Source organism: Salmo trutta, unplaced genomic scaffold (genome assembly GCF_901001165.1).
Source record: "Salmo trutta unplaced genomic scaffold, fSalTru1.1, whole genome shotgun sequence".
Classification (NCBI taxonomy): domain Eukaryota; kingdom Metazoa; phylum Chordata; class Actinopteri; order Salmoniformes; family Salmonidae; genus Salmo; species Salmo trutta.
Window position 1 is genome coordinate 108,158 of NW_021822694.1, and position 15,636 is coordinate 123,793.

Genomic DNA, 15,636 nt, shown 5'->3' on the forward strand with positions numbered 1-15,636 from the left:
TGGCTCCAGGACAGTAGGGGGTAGGGGCTGTGGAGAAGATGGCTCCAGGTATCTCTACAGTAGGGGGTAGGGGCTGTGGAGAAGATGGCCCCAGGACAGTAGGGGGTAGGGGCTGTGGAGAAGATGGCTTCCAGGTATCTCTACAGTAGGGGGTAGGGGCTGTGGAGAAGATGGCCCCAGGTATCTCTACAGTAGGGGGTAGGGACTGTGGAGAAGATGGCCCCAGGTATCTCTACAGTAGGGGGTAGGGACTGTGGAGAAGATGGCTCCAGGTATCTCTACAGTAGGGGGTAGGGACTGTGGAGAAGATGGCTCCAGGTAATCTCCTCTGTAGGGGGCAGGGACTGTGGAGAAGATGGCTCCAGGACAGTAGGGGGTAGGGGCTGTGGAGAAGATGGCTCCAGGTATCTCTACAGTAGGGGGTAGGGGCTGTGGAGAAGATGGCTCCAGGACAGTAGGGGGTAGGGGCTGTGGAGAAGATGGCTCCAGGTATCTCTACAGTAGGGGGTAGGGGCTGTGGAGAAGATGGCTCCAGGTATCTCTACAGTAGGGGGTAGGGGCTGTGGAGAAGATGGCTTCCAGGTATCTCTACAGTAGGGGGTAGGGGCTGTGGAGAAGATGGCTTCCAGGTATCTCTACAGTAGGGGGTAGGGGCTGTGGAGAAGATGGCCCCAGGACAGTAGGGGGTAGGGGCTGTGGAGAAGATGGCCCCAGGACAGTAGGGGGTAGGGGCTGTGGAGAAGATGGCTCCAGGTATCTCTACAGTAGGGGGTAGGGGCTGTGGAGAAGATGGCCCCAGGACAGTAGGGGGTAGGGACTGTGGAGAAGATGGCTCCAGGACAGTAGGGGGTAGGGGCTGTGGAGAAGATGGCTCCAGGTATCTCTACAGTAGGGGGTAGGGACTGTGGAGAAGATGGCTCCAGGTATCTCTACAGTAGGGGGTAGGGACTGTGGAGAAGATGGCTTCCAGGTATCTCTACAGTAGGGGGTAGGGGCTGTGGAGAAGATGGCTTCCAGGTATCTCTACAGTAGGGGGTAGGGGCTGTGGAGAAGATGGCTTCCAGGTATCTCTACAGTAGGGGGTAGGGGCTGTGGAGAAGATGTCTTCCAGGTATCTCTACAGTAGGGGGTAGGGGCTGTGGAGAAGATGTCTTCCAGGTATCTCTACAGTAGGGGGTAGGGGCTGTGGAGAAGATGTCTTCCAGGTATCTCTACAGTAGGGGGTAGGGACTGTGGAGAAGATGGCTTCCAGGACAGTAAGGGGTAGGGGCTGTGGAGAAGATGGCTTCCAGGACAGTAGGGGGTAGGGGCTGTGGAGAAGATGGCTCCAGCTATCTCTACAGTAGGGGGTAGAGGCTGTGGAGAAGATGGCTTCCAGGTATCTCTACAGTAGGGGGTAGGGACTGTGGAGAAGATGGCTTCCAGGTATCTCAACAGCAGGTATCCTTTAGTATGTCCCTGTGGAAGTCGCCCTATAAATATAGTTCTGGTATAATGACATCCTCTGACCTCATGGTGTTTCCCTCTTCTTTCTGATTGGATGTTGATGTTTGTGCGTCTGACGAGCTAATAACAGAAGCCTGCAGAGTCGGTCCCATAGAGCAGGCAGGAGGACGGGAGATGGACAGACTGACAGCTGCTTGGAGTAAAAAAATAATAGTGTCTTATGTCCCAAATGGCACCCTATTCCCTATGTAGTGCACTACTTTAAACTACAGCCCTATGGATCCTGGTCTAAAGTAGTGTCCTATATAGGGAAAATTGTGTCATTTGGTTCTTGTTCTAAAGCCTAAGTGATTCATCTGTAGCAGTACATGCAGTCCAACTTGGTTGTTCCTCGTCTCTCTCACTCGACAGTAAAAATGGACGTCCACCAATCTTAAATCTTCATGCCCAGCTTGGCTTTCTGTGAAAAAAAAACTATACGTTAAATTGTCAGATATGCTTTCTTCAGGTTTTTAACTGTGAGTAAGACTCAATCAAGTCAAAAGTCATTGTATAATAATGGCCAATTATATTGTGAGGTCGATCACTTACGATTCCCGAGGCATGCTTGGGTTTGACACTGTAGGTAGCCTTCTCCTTGGCTTGTCGGAAGCACTCCTCTGCCTTCTTCAGTCTGTATCGCAGAAACACAACGTCACACAGCAGTCACATGACACACAGCAGTCACATGACACACAGCAGTCACATGACACACAGCAGTCACATGACACACAGCAGTCACATGACACACAGCAGTCACATGACACACAGCAGTCAGCTACCATTTACATCTGGGTCATAGGTGAAAACTCACAATGCTCTCCTGATACCAGCTCCATCATCTAGCCAACCTTCCACCACCTTCATACAACATTTGGGGCACCATGGACAGTATATCCAACAAAACAGTATAATCCCCCTTAAAAGCTCCTGCCGGCCATTTCCCCATGGACAATATATATTGGAGATAATATACAACACCCTGACCCCTCAGCCACGACGGGCCGGCACGCTGAGCCTTCAGCCACGACGGGCCGGCACCCTGAGCCTTCAGCCACGACGGGCCGGCACCCTGAGCCTTCAGCCACGACGGGCCGGCACCCTGAGCCTTCAGCCACGACGGGCCGGCACCCTGAGCCTTCAGCCACGACGGGCCGGCACCCTGAGCCTTCAGCCACGACGGGCCGGCACCCTGAGCCTTCAGCCACGACGGGCCGGCACCTGAGCCTTCAGCCACGACGGGCCGGCACCCTGAGCCTTCAGCCACGACGGGCCGGCACCCTGAGCCTTCAGCCACGACGGGCCGGCACCCTGAGCCTTCAGCCACGACGGGCCGGCACCCTGAGCCTTCAGCCACGACGGGCCGGCACCCTGAGCCTTCAGCCACGACGGGCCGGCACCCTGAGCCTTCAGCCACGACGGGCCGGCACCCTGAGCCTTCAGCCACGACGGGCCGGCACCCTGAGCCTTCAGCCACGACGGGCCGGCACCCTGAGCCTTCAGCCACGACGGGCCGGCACCCTGAGCCTTCAGCCACGACGGGCCGGCACCCTGAGCCTTCAGCCACGACGGGCCGGCACCCTGAGCCTTCAGCCACGACGGGCCGGCACCCTGAGCCTTCAGCCACGACGGGCCGGCACCCTGAGCCTTCAGCCACGACGGGCCGGCACCCTGAGCCTTCAGCCACGACGGGCCGGCACCCTGAGCCTTCAGCCACGACGGGCCGGCACCCTGAGCCTTCAGCCACGACGGGCCGGCACCCTGAGCCTTCAGCCACGACGGGCCGACACGCTGAGCCTTCAGCCACGACGGGCCGACACCCTGAGCCTTCAGCCACAACGGGCCGACACCCTGAGCCTTCAGCCACAACGGGCCGACACCCTGAGCCTTCAGCCACAACGGGCCGACACCCTGAGCCTTCAGCCACAACGGGCCGACACCCTGAGCCTTCAGCCACGACGGGCCGACACCCTGAGCCTTCAGCCACGACGGGCCGACACCCTGAGCCTTCAGCCACGACGGGCCGACACCCTGAGCCTTCAGCCACGACGGGCCGACACCCTGAGCCTTCAGCCACGACGGGCCGACACACTGATCCTTCAGCCACGACAGGCCGACACACTTATCCTTCAGCCACGACGGGCCGACACGCTGATCCTTCTACACAGGCCTATGTATTCAAGGTCATGAGCCGGGGGGCCCTGTGTGCTCCTGGATAATGATTGGTTGTAACAGGATCAGGAAAGGAACTCTATTCCCATCAGGAACAGGGGCTCCCCAAGACAAAGGCAGACAGACCATAATATGGAGTTCTATTAACCAGCCCTGTAATGCCAAAGTTCTGGTGAAAGGCATAGCATAGAAAACAGGTTTTTACCAGATATTGTTCATCCTGATTTAAGAGGAGTAAAACAAGGCTGTCCGTTGTCTCCATATCTATTTATCAAGGCCATTGAAATACTAGCTATTAAAATTAGATTCAACAAGAACATTAGAAAAAGGTTAGAAATCCTGGAGATAAAAAAAACAAGTGTCAATGTATGCCGATGACTAGTTTTTTTCTTAATGTCAGAAATCTGGATCCCTGCGTAGTCTGAAAATCCTAATCACTTTCCTAGCCTCTCGGGACTAAAACCTAATTATAACAAGTGTACCATATTACGTATTGGATCGTTAAAATACAGTGTTTACCAATAAAATGGGTGGATAGTGAAATAGACATACTTGGTATTCACATTTCAATAGAAAGTTACCAATTTTTTAAAGATTCTGCAACCATGGAGAGGTAAGTACTTGTCTATTTAAGGAAACATCACATTGATTAACTCTTTGATCCCATCACAGTTACTTACTAACTAATGGATCTGCCTACTCCAGAAGACTATTTTTTTTTAAATCATATGAGCAAAAAATATTTCACTTTATTTGAAACTAAACGTCCCTATTAATATAATGAATAGGAGTTTGGGGGGCTAAAATTATTAAATATTAAAAGCTTCACTCATACATAAGTTATACTTAAATGGTTCTCCAGACGATTATTAAGAAAGGCTCCTCCTTTGTTCAAACATTGCCTTTATACAGATTACAACTTCTCATTTCCGACTAATTGAAAATAAAATGTTGTTTAAAATACAGTATAGTCCTTATTAAACAAGCCATACAGGGAGGTCTATGGTGATAGGTGGGATGGGCTGAGAGGGTGGTCTATGGTGATAGGTGGGATGGGCTGAGAGGGTGGTCTATGGTGATAGGTGGGATGGGCTGAGAGGCGGGATTAAAGAGCTGAGGTCTATGGTGATAGGTGGGATGGCCTGAGGGGCGGGATTAAAGAGCTGAGGTCTATGTGATAGGTGGGATGGGCTGAGAGTGGCTGAGGGGCGGGATTAAAGAGCTGAGGTCTATGGTGATAGGTGGGATGGGCTGAGAGTGGCTGAGGGGCGGGATTAAAGAGCTGAGGTCTATGGTGATAGGTGGGATGGGCTGAGAGTGGCTGAGGGGCGGGATTAAAGAGCTGAGGTCTATGGTGATAGGTGGGATGGGCTGAGAGTGGCTGAGGGGCGGGATTAAAGAGCTGAGGTCTATGGTGATAGGTGGGATGGGCTGAGAGTGGCTGAGGGGCGGGATTAAACAGCTGAGGTCTATGGTGATAGGTGGGATGGGCTGAGAGTGGCTGAGGGGCGGGATTAAAGAGCTGAGGTCTATGGTGATAGGTGGGATGGGCTGAGAGTGGCTGAGGGGCGGGATTAAAGAGCTGAGGTCTATGGTGATAGGTGGGATGGGCTGAGAGTGGCTGAGGGGCGGGATTAAAGAGCTGAGGTCTATGGTGATAGGTGGGATGGGCTGAGAGTGGCTGAGGGGCGGGATTAAACAGCTGAGGTCTATGGTGATAGGTGGGATGGGCTGAGAGTGGCTGAGGGGCGGGATTAAACAGCTGAGGTCTATGGTGATAGGTGGGATGGGCTGAGAGTGGCTGAAGGGTGGAATTAAATAGTTTATGTTTGGTAATGTATTATTGTTATGTGACCGCTTTATATAAAAGTACCATGTATGTCAAATGTAGCAGAAAAGCTGTAAAAAAAAACCCAAAGAGATTTATCCTCCAAAGAGGAGGGGGGTGGAAGGGTTAATAATGAAGGCTGCAGGGTTTCCACTGTGGAGGGCTGATGGACTCAACCTGGCCTAGTAATATTCTCATAATCTTCAGTCAAACTGCCACAACAGGATATCATGAAACTGGACTACTCTTCCAGTGTGCAAGCAGGAGAGGAGGAACAGAGCGAGGCAGCAGTACGAGGGCGAGGCAGCAGTACGAGGGCGAGGCAGCAGTACGAGAGAGAGACAGCAGTACGAGAAAGAGACAGCAGTACGAGAGAGAGACAGCAGTACGAGAGAGAGACAGCAGTACGAGAGAGACAGCAGTACGAGAGAGACAGCAGTGAGAGAGAGAGAGAGAGGAGAGAGCGAGCGGCAGCAGTAAGAGAGAGGAGAGAGCGTGAGCGGCAGCAGTAAGAGAGAGGAGAGAGCGTGAGCAGTAAGAGAGAGGCAGCAGTAAGAGAGAGGAGAGAGGAGAGAGGAGAGAGCGAGCGGCAGTAGTAAGAGAGGCAGCAGTAAGAGAGAGAGGCAGCAGTACGAGAGAGAGAGCGAGCGGCAGCAGTAAGAGAGAGAGGCAGCAGTAAGAGAGAGAGCGTGAGCGGCAGCAGTAAGAGAGAGGCAGCAGTAAGGAGAGAGAGAGCGAGCGGCAGCAGTAAGAGAGAGAGGCAGCAGTAAGAGAGAGGCAGCAGTACGAGAGAGAGGAGAGAGAGCGAGCGGCAGCAGTACAAGAGAGGAGAGAGAGGAGAGAGTGAGCGGCAGCAGTACGAGAGAGAGGCAGCAGTACGAGAGAGAGGCAGCAGTACGAGAGAGAGCGCGAGCGGCAGTAGTAAGAGAGAGAGGCAGCAGTACGAGAGAGAGAGAGCGAGCGGCAGCAGTAAGGGAGAGAGGCAGCAGTAAGGGAGAGAGGCAGCAGTAAGGGAGAGAGGCAGCAGTAAGGGAGAGAGGCAGCAGTAAGGAGAGAGGCAGCAGTAAGGGAGAAAGCGAGCGGCAGCGGAAAGAGAGAGAGGAGAGAAAGAGTATCCTCCTCTTGACAGATTTTAAATTGTAGCCAGATGTTAAATCTCTGTGGTCGGAAGTTCTTATCTCTGACAGCCTCTCTACCCAGCACCTGTCCACAACCCCCGAGCTTCCCTTCATTAAGTACTGGAGGAGGAGGACCATCCTGCCACCAAAACAGACTTATTTACCAGCCAACACTCTGACAGCCTCTCTACCCAGCACCTGTCCACAAGCCCCGAGCTTCCCTTCATTAAGTACTGGAGGAGGGAGACCATCCTGCCACCAAAACAGACGTATTTACCAGCCAACACTCCACTCTGACACCTTCTCCCACTAGAGGAGAGGACGGGGAGGGAAGGGGAGGGAGAGGAGAAGAGAGGAGGGAGAGGAGAAGGGGAAGGAAGGGAGAAGGGAGAAGGGGGAGGGGAGAGGAGAAGAGAAGGGGGAGGGGAGAGGAGAAGGGGAAGGGGAGAGGAGAATGACTATCCTGCCACCAAAACAGACTTATTTACCAGCCAACACTCCACTCTGACACCTTCTCCCACTAGAGGAGAGGACGGGGAGGGAAGGGGAGGGAGAGGAAGGAGGGGGAGGAGAAGAGAGGAGGGAAGGGGAGGGGAGGGAAGGGAGGGGAGGGGAGGGAAGGGGAGTGAAGGGAAGGGAGGGAAGGGGAGAGGAGAGGAGAGGAAAGGAGGAATGCTGTGCATTTCACGTCTAATTTCCTTGACCTCCAAACCATCAACAGAATCAGTGATTGTCTCCAGGACCATAAATGGAAATATGTTGTTGTAATGAGAGACTCTTCTTGACACATTGCCTGCTTTATGAGGGCTGGCTGCCACACCAGAGGACAGCAGTGATTAGGGAAGGGAGTGTGTGTTTGGTGTTTATGTATTCTGGGTGGTAAAAGATAACTGATCTGATATATCTAGAATATATTCCAAGAGGCAGAACAATGTATTAATATAAACCCTGAAAACAGAGTATGGAACATGGCTGAGGAAGTAGGGCGAATATTCATAAACCTGGACACGTCTCCTGGGAGAAACCTTCCTAACCTGGACACGTCCCCTGGGAGAAACCTTCCTAACCTGGACACGTCCCCTGGGAGAAACCTTCCTAACCTGGACACGTCCCCTGGGAGAAACCTTCCCAACCTGGACACGTCCCCTGGGAGAAACCTTCCCAACCTGGACACGTCCCCTGGGAGAAACCTTCCCAACCTGGACACGTCCCCTGGGAGAAACCTTCCCAACCTGGACACGTCCCCTGGGGGAAACCTTCCTAACCTGGACATGTGCTTCTGTCCCCTGGGGGAAACCTTCCCAATCTGGACACGTCCCCCTGTCCCCGTCCCCCTGGGAGAAACCTTCCCATCCTGGACACGTCCCCTGGGGGAAACCTTCCTAACCTGGACACGTCCCCTGGGAGAAACCTTCCTAACCTGGACACGTCCCCTGGGAGAAATCTTCCTAACCTGGACACGTCCCCTGGGAGAAACCTTCCTAACCTGGACACGTCCCCTGGGAGAAACCTTCCTAACCTGGACACGTCCCCTGGGAGAAACCTTCCTAACCTGGACACGTCCCCTGGGAGAAACCTTCCTAACCTGGACACGTCCCCTGGGAGAAACCTTCCTAACCTGGACACGTCCCCTGGGAGAAACCTTCCTAACCTGGACACGTCCCCTGGGAGAAACCTTCCTAACCTGGACACGTCCCCTGGGAGAAACCTTCCTAACCTGGACACGTCCCCTGGGAGAAACCTTCCTAACCTGGACACGTCCCCTGGGAGAAACCTTCCTAACCTGGACACGTCCCCTGGGAGAAACCTTCCTAACCTGGACACGTCCCCTGGGAGAAACCTTCCTAACCTGGACACGTCCCCTGGGAGAAACCTTCCTAACCTGGACACGTCCTCTGGGAGAAACCTTCCTAACCTGGACACGTCCCCTGGGAGAAACCTTCCTAACCTGGACACGTCCCCTGGGAGAAACCTTCCTAACCTGGACACGTCCCCTGGGAGAAACCTTCCTAACCTGGACACGTCCCCTGGGAGAAACCTTCCTAACCTGGACACGTCCCCTGGGAGAAACCTTCCTAACCTGGACACGTCCCCTGGGAGAAACCTTCCTAACCTGGACACGTCCCCTGGGAGAAACCTTCCTAACCTGGACACGTCCCCTGGGAGAAACCTTCCTAACCTGGACACGTCCTTCTGTCCCCTGGGAGAAACCTTCTTAACCTGGACACGTCCTTCTGTCCCCTGGGAGAAACCTTCTTAACCTGGACACGTCCCCTGGGAGAAACCTTCCTAACCTGGACACGTCCCCTGGGGGAAACCTTCCTAACCTGGACATGTCCCCTGGGAGAAACCTTCTTAACCTGGACACGTCCCCTGGGGGAAACCTTCCTAACCTGGACACGTCCCCTGGGGGAAACCTTCCTAACCTGGACACATCCCCTGGGGGAAACCTTCCTAACCTGGACACGTCCCCTGGGGGAAACCTTCCTAACCTGGACACGTCCCCTGGGGGAAACCTTCCTAACCTGGACACGTCCCCTGGGGGAAACCTTCCTAACCTGGACATGTCCCCTGGGGGAAACCTTCCTAACCTGGACATGTCCCCTGGGAGAAACCTTCCTAACCTGGACACGTCCCCTGGGAGAAACCTTCCTAACCTGGACACGTCCTTCTGTCCCCTTGGAGAAACCTTCCTAACCTGGACATGTCCTTCTGTCCCCTTGGAGAAACCTTCCTAACCTGGACATGTCCTTCTGTAGCTCAGGAGGTCTGAAGGCCAGGGGTTCTATGTATCAGGGTTGCAAAACTACCAGTAGTTTACCAAAGTTACCACAATCTTCAGTAATTTTCGTAATTGACAGAAAATGTGTGACAATCTATCGCAACTTTCTTAATTTATATTTCAATAACAAACAAATGTTTTCATAAAGATGTCCTTCTAAAATAATAACAATAATAATAATAATAATAATAATAATGTCCATATTGCCCATGAGACTCTAGTAGATAGACCAATATGGTTCAAGAGAAAAGAGCCTGATTAATGAAAAGATGTAAATCAACATTTAGATTTCTTAATGAACTCAGCACCTCGTCCTAACGATAACATGTCCCGATTGGCTACCAGTCTAACGATAACATGTCCCGATTGGCTACCAGTCTAACGATAACATGTCCTGATTGGCTACCAGTCTAACGATAACATGTCCCGATTGCCTACCAGTCTAACGTCAAAACAACCACAACAAATACGCACCGACGTCGTCAAAGAAGAAGAAAATATTTCATGTTGAAACCCTTTTTATTAAAACACCAATGTTTATTCACCAACCAGATTGTTTATATTTAGGATAAATGTTGTACAGCTTTTTTAACATTCTTTTGTTGTTGAAAATCTTATTTTAATGATTTCATATATTGGACGTGTGATAAGGCCACACACACAGAGGGCCAGACAGACACTACTTTTTATTTAACCAGGTAGGCTAGTTGAGAACAAGTCCTTTATTTAACCAGGTGGGCTAGTTGAGAACAAGTCCTTTATTTAACCAGGTAGGCTAGTTGAGAACAAGTCCTTTATTTAACCAGGTAGGCTAGTAGAGAACAAGTCCTTTATTTAACCAGGTAGGCCAGTTGAGAACAAGTCCTTTATTTAACCAGGTAGGCCAGTTGAGAACAAGTCCTTTATTTAACCAGGTAGGCTAGTTGAGAACAAGTCCTTTATTTAACCAGGTAGGCTAGTTGAGAACAAGTCCTTTATTTAACCAGGTAGGCTAGTTGAGAACAAGTCCTTTATTTAACCTGGTAGGCTAGTTGAGAACAAGTCCTTTATTTAACCAGGTAGGCTAGTTGAGAACAAGTCCTTTATTTAACCTGGTAGGCTAGTTGAGAACAAGTCCTTTATTTAACCAGGTAGGCTAGTTGAGAACAAGTTCTCATTTACAACTGTGACCTGGCCAAGAATAAAGCAAAGCAGTTCGACACAAACAACAACACAGAGTTACAGATAAACAAGCGTACTAAATGACCGGGATGATGGTGTTGATGTGTGACCTAACTTTCAAAGCGTTTCCATGGTGACAGACGTGATCGCTACAGGGACGACAGTCATTTAGGCAGGTTGCCTTGGAGTTCTTCGGAACAGGGAAAATGGCAGGGAAAATGTACAGACTAGAACAAGGAGACTCTTTCTAGCTGGTCTGCACATGCTCTGGAAAAACGACCCCTGGTATTCCGTCTGGGCCAGCGGCCTTACGAGTCTTACACACACACACAGTCGGCCACGGAGAGAGAAAAATCACACGGTCGTCCACGATGAGTCAATGTGCGTCAATGAATGCAGAGGACAGCCTCTGGTGAATGCAGTACAGGGGTCAGAAGTGTTACCTATTATAATGCAGTACTGGGGTCAGAAGTGTTACCTTTTATAATGCAGTATTGGGGTCAGAAGTGTTACCTATTATAATGCAGTACTGGGGTCAGAAGTGTTACCTATTATAATGCAGTACTGGGGTCAGAAGTGTTACCTATTATAATGCAGTACAGGGGTCAGAAGTGTTACCTATTATAATGCAGTACTGGGGTCAGAAGTGTTACCTATTATAATGCAGTACTGGGGTCAGAAGTGTTACCTATTATAATGCAGTACAGGGGTCAGAAGTGTTACCTATTATAATGCAGTACTGGGGTCAGAAGTGTTACCTATTATAATGCAGTATTGGGGTCAGAAGTGTTACCTATTATAATGCGGTACAGGGGTCAGAAGTGTTACCTATTATAATGCGGTACAGGGGTCAGAAGTGTTACCTATTATAATGCAGTACAGGGGTCAGAAGTGTTACCTATTATAATGCAGTACAGGGGCAGAAGTGTTACCTATTATAATGCAGTACAGGGGTCAGAAGTGTTACCTATTATAATGCGGTACAGGGGTCAGAAGTGTTACCTATTATAATGCAGTATTGGGATCAGAAGTGTTACCTATTATAATGCAGTATTGGGATCAGAAGTGTTACCTATTATAATGCAGTATTGGGGTCAGAAGTGTTACCTATTATAATGCAGTATTGGGGTCAGAAGTGTTACCTATTAGAATGCAGTACAGGGGACAGAAGTGCCCTCTGCAATTGTGGGAAAACAAACAGTTAATTTGCCTGAACAAACCAACCCAATGGGAACAAGATGATGATGTGAGTGACTCCTGATGTTTTCGTTACAAACTGCTTCCCTCCTCTCCAGGTTAATGCCCTGAAACCATGAGACCAACATCTGCACGTCTCTCACAGGGCACCGCGGTGTCACACACACCATCTTGTACTGCTGAGCAGCACAGGGATGTTCTCTATGCATTCAGGGTAACCTGAAACTAGACATTATCGTACCAGAGCCAGCCAGCCAGCCAGCCAGCCAGCCAGCCAGAGACAGAGACAGAGACAGAGAAACAATACATTATCGTACCAGACCCAGACAGAAACGATACATTATCGTACCAGACCCAGACAAATACATTATCGTGCCAGACCCAGACACAAACAATACATTATCGTGCCAGACCCAGGCAGAAACGATACATTATCCTACCAGACCCAGGCAGAAACGATACATTATCCTACCAGACCCAGGCAGAAACGATACATTATCCTACCAGACCCAGGCAGAAACGATACATTATCCTACCAGACCCAGGCAGAAACTATACATTATCCTACCAGACCCAGGCAGAAACGATACATTATCCTACCAGACCCAGGCAGAAACGATACATTATCCTACCAGACCCAGGCAGGAACGATACATTATCCTACCAGACCCAGGCAGAAACGATACATTATCCTACCAGACCCAGGCAGAAACGATACATTATCATACCAGACCCAGATAGAGAGAAGCTAGATGTGTGTGTATGTGTGTGATCCCTGGTCCTTTAGTGGTTGGTGGTTTGTAATGTATAATGTAACAAACAGTAACCCAGGGTCTGGGCCTCATTTCTACTTTGTTGACTCTGTATTATCAGGAAACCTCATCGAACCACTGGAAGCTAACCGGACCAGTCTAGGCTTGTGTCCCAAACGGCACCCTACTTCCGAAAGGACACCTGGTCAAAAGTAGCGCACTATATAGGGAATAGGGTGCCATTTGGGACACAGGCTTTAGTAGTCTTTTTAATATTGGGGTTGAATACAGAGATGTGGTTCAGTGGACAGGTTTGCCTGCTTTTTGAATGGATTTTAAATGAGACAGATATTATCTGATATTAAAACATAAGGGGCACGTTATGGGAGATCCCAGTTCAACCAGGGGGTGTAACAACAGTGATGGAATACCAATGGAACAGAATAGGACACACACCGACACACACACACACACACCAAGACCACTGCAAAATAAAATACTGTCTCTGTGAGACCACTGGAAAAGCATGTGTGGTAACTAAAAGTTGCAATGTGTTACTTTTTGGTCGACCCAAACAAATTCACAAAGATGTGTGTGTTATAGATCTGTCATTCTCATTGAAAACAAGTCTTAAGAAGCGGTAGATCTGCTCTATGTGCACTATTTCTATGCTTCCATTAAGTTTCATTTTCGCGTCAGACTTTCGGGTTTTTAAAACACCAGCTTCAAACAGCTGAAAGTACAATATTTTTTGTTAGGAAAAATATATTTAATTCACGGCGGTTTAGATGGTAGGATGATTCTCTACACTGAAGACCGAGCAGAGTCGACTGGTAGAAAGGCCAGCAGTGATGACAGAATACAAATCAACCTCTCAGAAGATAAATACACTTCAAGTGCAAACAGTACAAAGCCCCATGAAGTCCCATAAAGCAGCATAAAGCAGCATAAAGCCCTTGTAAAGCCCCCTATAACCTATAAAGCCCCCTATAAAGCCCCCCATAAAGCCCCCCATAAAGCCCCCTATAAAGCCCCCTATAAAGCCCCCCATAAAGCCCCCCATAAAGCCCCCTATAAAGCCCCCTATAAAGCCCCCTATAAAGCCCTGTGGAAAACAAATGTATCTGTAACATTCCTTCTTTTAAAAACAGAGAAGAAAATCATGTTTCTAACAAGTTAATCCTGATGCCTTTCTGATTCCTGGAAAGGAACCAAAACGGTCTCACTGAGTTTCAGTGAGTCTTCAATACCATGTACTGCATCTGGCCTATGCCGTTCGGCCATCACTCATTCATATATTTATATGTATATATTCTTATTCATTCCTTTACACTTGTGTGTATTAGGTAGTTGTTGTGGAATCGTTAGATTACTTGTTAGATATTTACTGCACGGTCGGAACTAGAAGCACAAGCATTTCGCTACACTCGCATTAACATCTGCTAAACATGTGTACGTGACCAATAAAATATGATTTTGATTTGAATTCTTACACAATTACCTGTACATAATAAACTCATGATCGAATTTTAAAAACATCTGGTTGCTGAAAAAAAATATACAAGACTGGTTGGTACCTTTCCTGTAGGATCATCTTGTTCTCCTTCTTCCACAGGTCTTTAAAGTCGGAGGAGAAGTCATGCCACACAGAGAAGAAGGTGTTTGGGGAAACCTCCTTCTCTCCCATCTTAGCCTTTACCTGGTAGAACACGGTCAGCTCCAAGAATCTACAACAACAGAACACCATTATGGAATAACCAATGCAGACGGACGGTATAGAAACACAAACATAGAACTTGTTTTAGGATGTGGAAATAAATACTTTACGCTATTTCATATTTCAAATGAGGTATTTCCCAAAATATAGAGCTTTACTAGATAAAAACTCTACTTTAATCCAAACTGTTAAACTATGCTGTTATGGTCGACATCAACACTGTCCCTCATAACTATGGTAGGCAACAACACTGTCCATCATAACTATATTAGACAACAACACTGTCCATCATAACTATTAAACAACACTGTCCATCATAACTATATTAGACAACAACACTGTCCATCATAACTATATTAGACAACACTGTCCATCATAACTATATTAGACAACAACACTGTCCATCATAACTATATTAGACAACAACACTGTCCATCATAACTATATTAGACAACACTGTCCATCATAACTATATTAGACAACAACACTGTCCATCATAACTATGTTGGTCAACAACACTGTCCATCATAACTATATTAGACAACAACACTGTCCATCATAACTATATTAGACAACACTGTCCATCAGAACTATATTAGACAACAACACTGTCCATCATAACTATATTAGACAACAACACTGTCCATCATAACTATATTAGACAACACTGTCCATCAGAACTATGCTGCTCTTTTTGACAACACTAATTGCTTAAACACAGAAGAAAAAACAGACACCAAAAAAACCTTAATTGCTACCCACTGGGCATAGACGTCAATTCAACATCTATTCCACGTCATTTCAATGATTCAACAACGTTGATTCAACCATCGCCCAGTGGGGATAGAATGTGTGAATATCTGTTAAAGTGGCAGGTCCAGGTGTTGTGACTGTGTGAATATCTGTTAAAGTGGCAGGTCCAGGTGTTGTGACTGTGAATATCTGTTAAAGTGGCAGGTCCAGGTGTTGTGACTGTGTGAATATCTGTTAAAGTGGCAGGTCCAGGTGTTATGACTGTGTGAATATGTGTTAAAGTGGCAGGTCCAGGTGTTATGACTGTGTGAATATCTGTTAAAGTGGCAGGTCCAGGTGTTATGACTGTGTGAATATCTGTTAAAGTGGCAGGTCCAGGTGTTATGACTGTGTGAATATCTGTTAAAGTGGCAGGTCCAGGTGTTGTGACTGTGTGAATATCTGTTAAAGTGGCAGGTCCAGGTGTTGTGACTGTGTGAATATCTGTTAAAGTGGCAGGTCCAGGTGTTATGACTGTGTGAATATGTGTTAAAGTGGCAGGTCCAGGTGTTGTGACTGTGTGAATATGTGTTAAAGTGGCAGGTCCAGGTGTTGTGACTGTGTGAATATCTGTTAAAGTGGCAGGTCCAGGTGTTGTGACTGTGTGAATATCTGTTAAAGTGGCAGGTCCA

At 48.6% G+C, this 15,636-nt stretch overlaps 1 protein-coding gene across 1 annotated transcript in view; it reads right to left on the minus strand.

Moving 5' to 3' along the window:
* Positions 1 to 714: 714 nt before the first annotated feature.
* The window catches only part of LOC115183658 (formin-2), a 103,381-nt gene continuing 88,459 nt past the window's right edge, over positions 715 to 15,636 (minus strand). Inside the window, exons 17-19 of the mRNA XM_029744763.1 lie at positions 14,073 to 14,222; positions 2,038 to 2,119; positions 715 to 1,906 (exon numbers count right to left, since the gene is read on the minus strand). Coding sequence (XP_029600623.1) covers positions 1,880 to 1,906; positions 2,038 to 2,119; positions 14,073 to 14,222 — 259 coding nt within the window. The 3' untranslated portion in view covers positions 715 to 1,879. The remainder of the gene's footprint in view (positions 1,907 to 2,037; positions 2,120 to 14,072; positions 14,223 to 15,636) is intronic.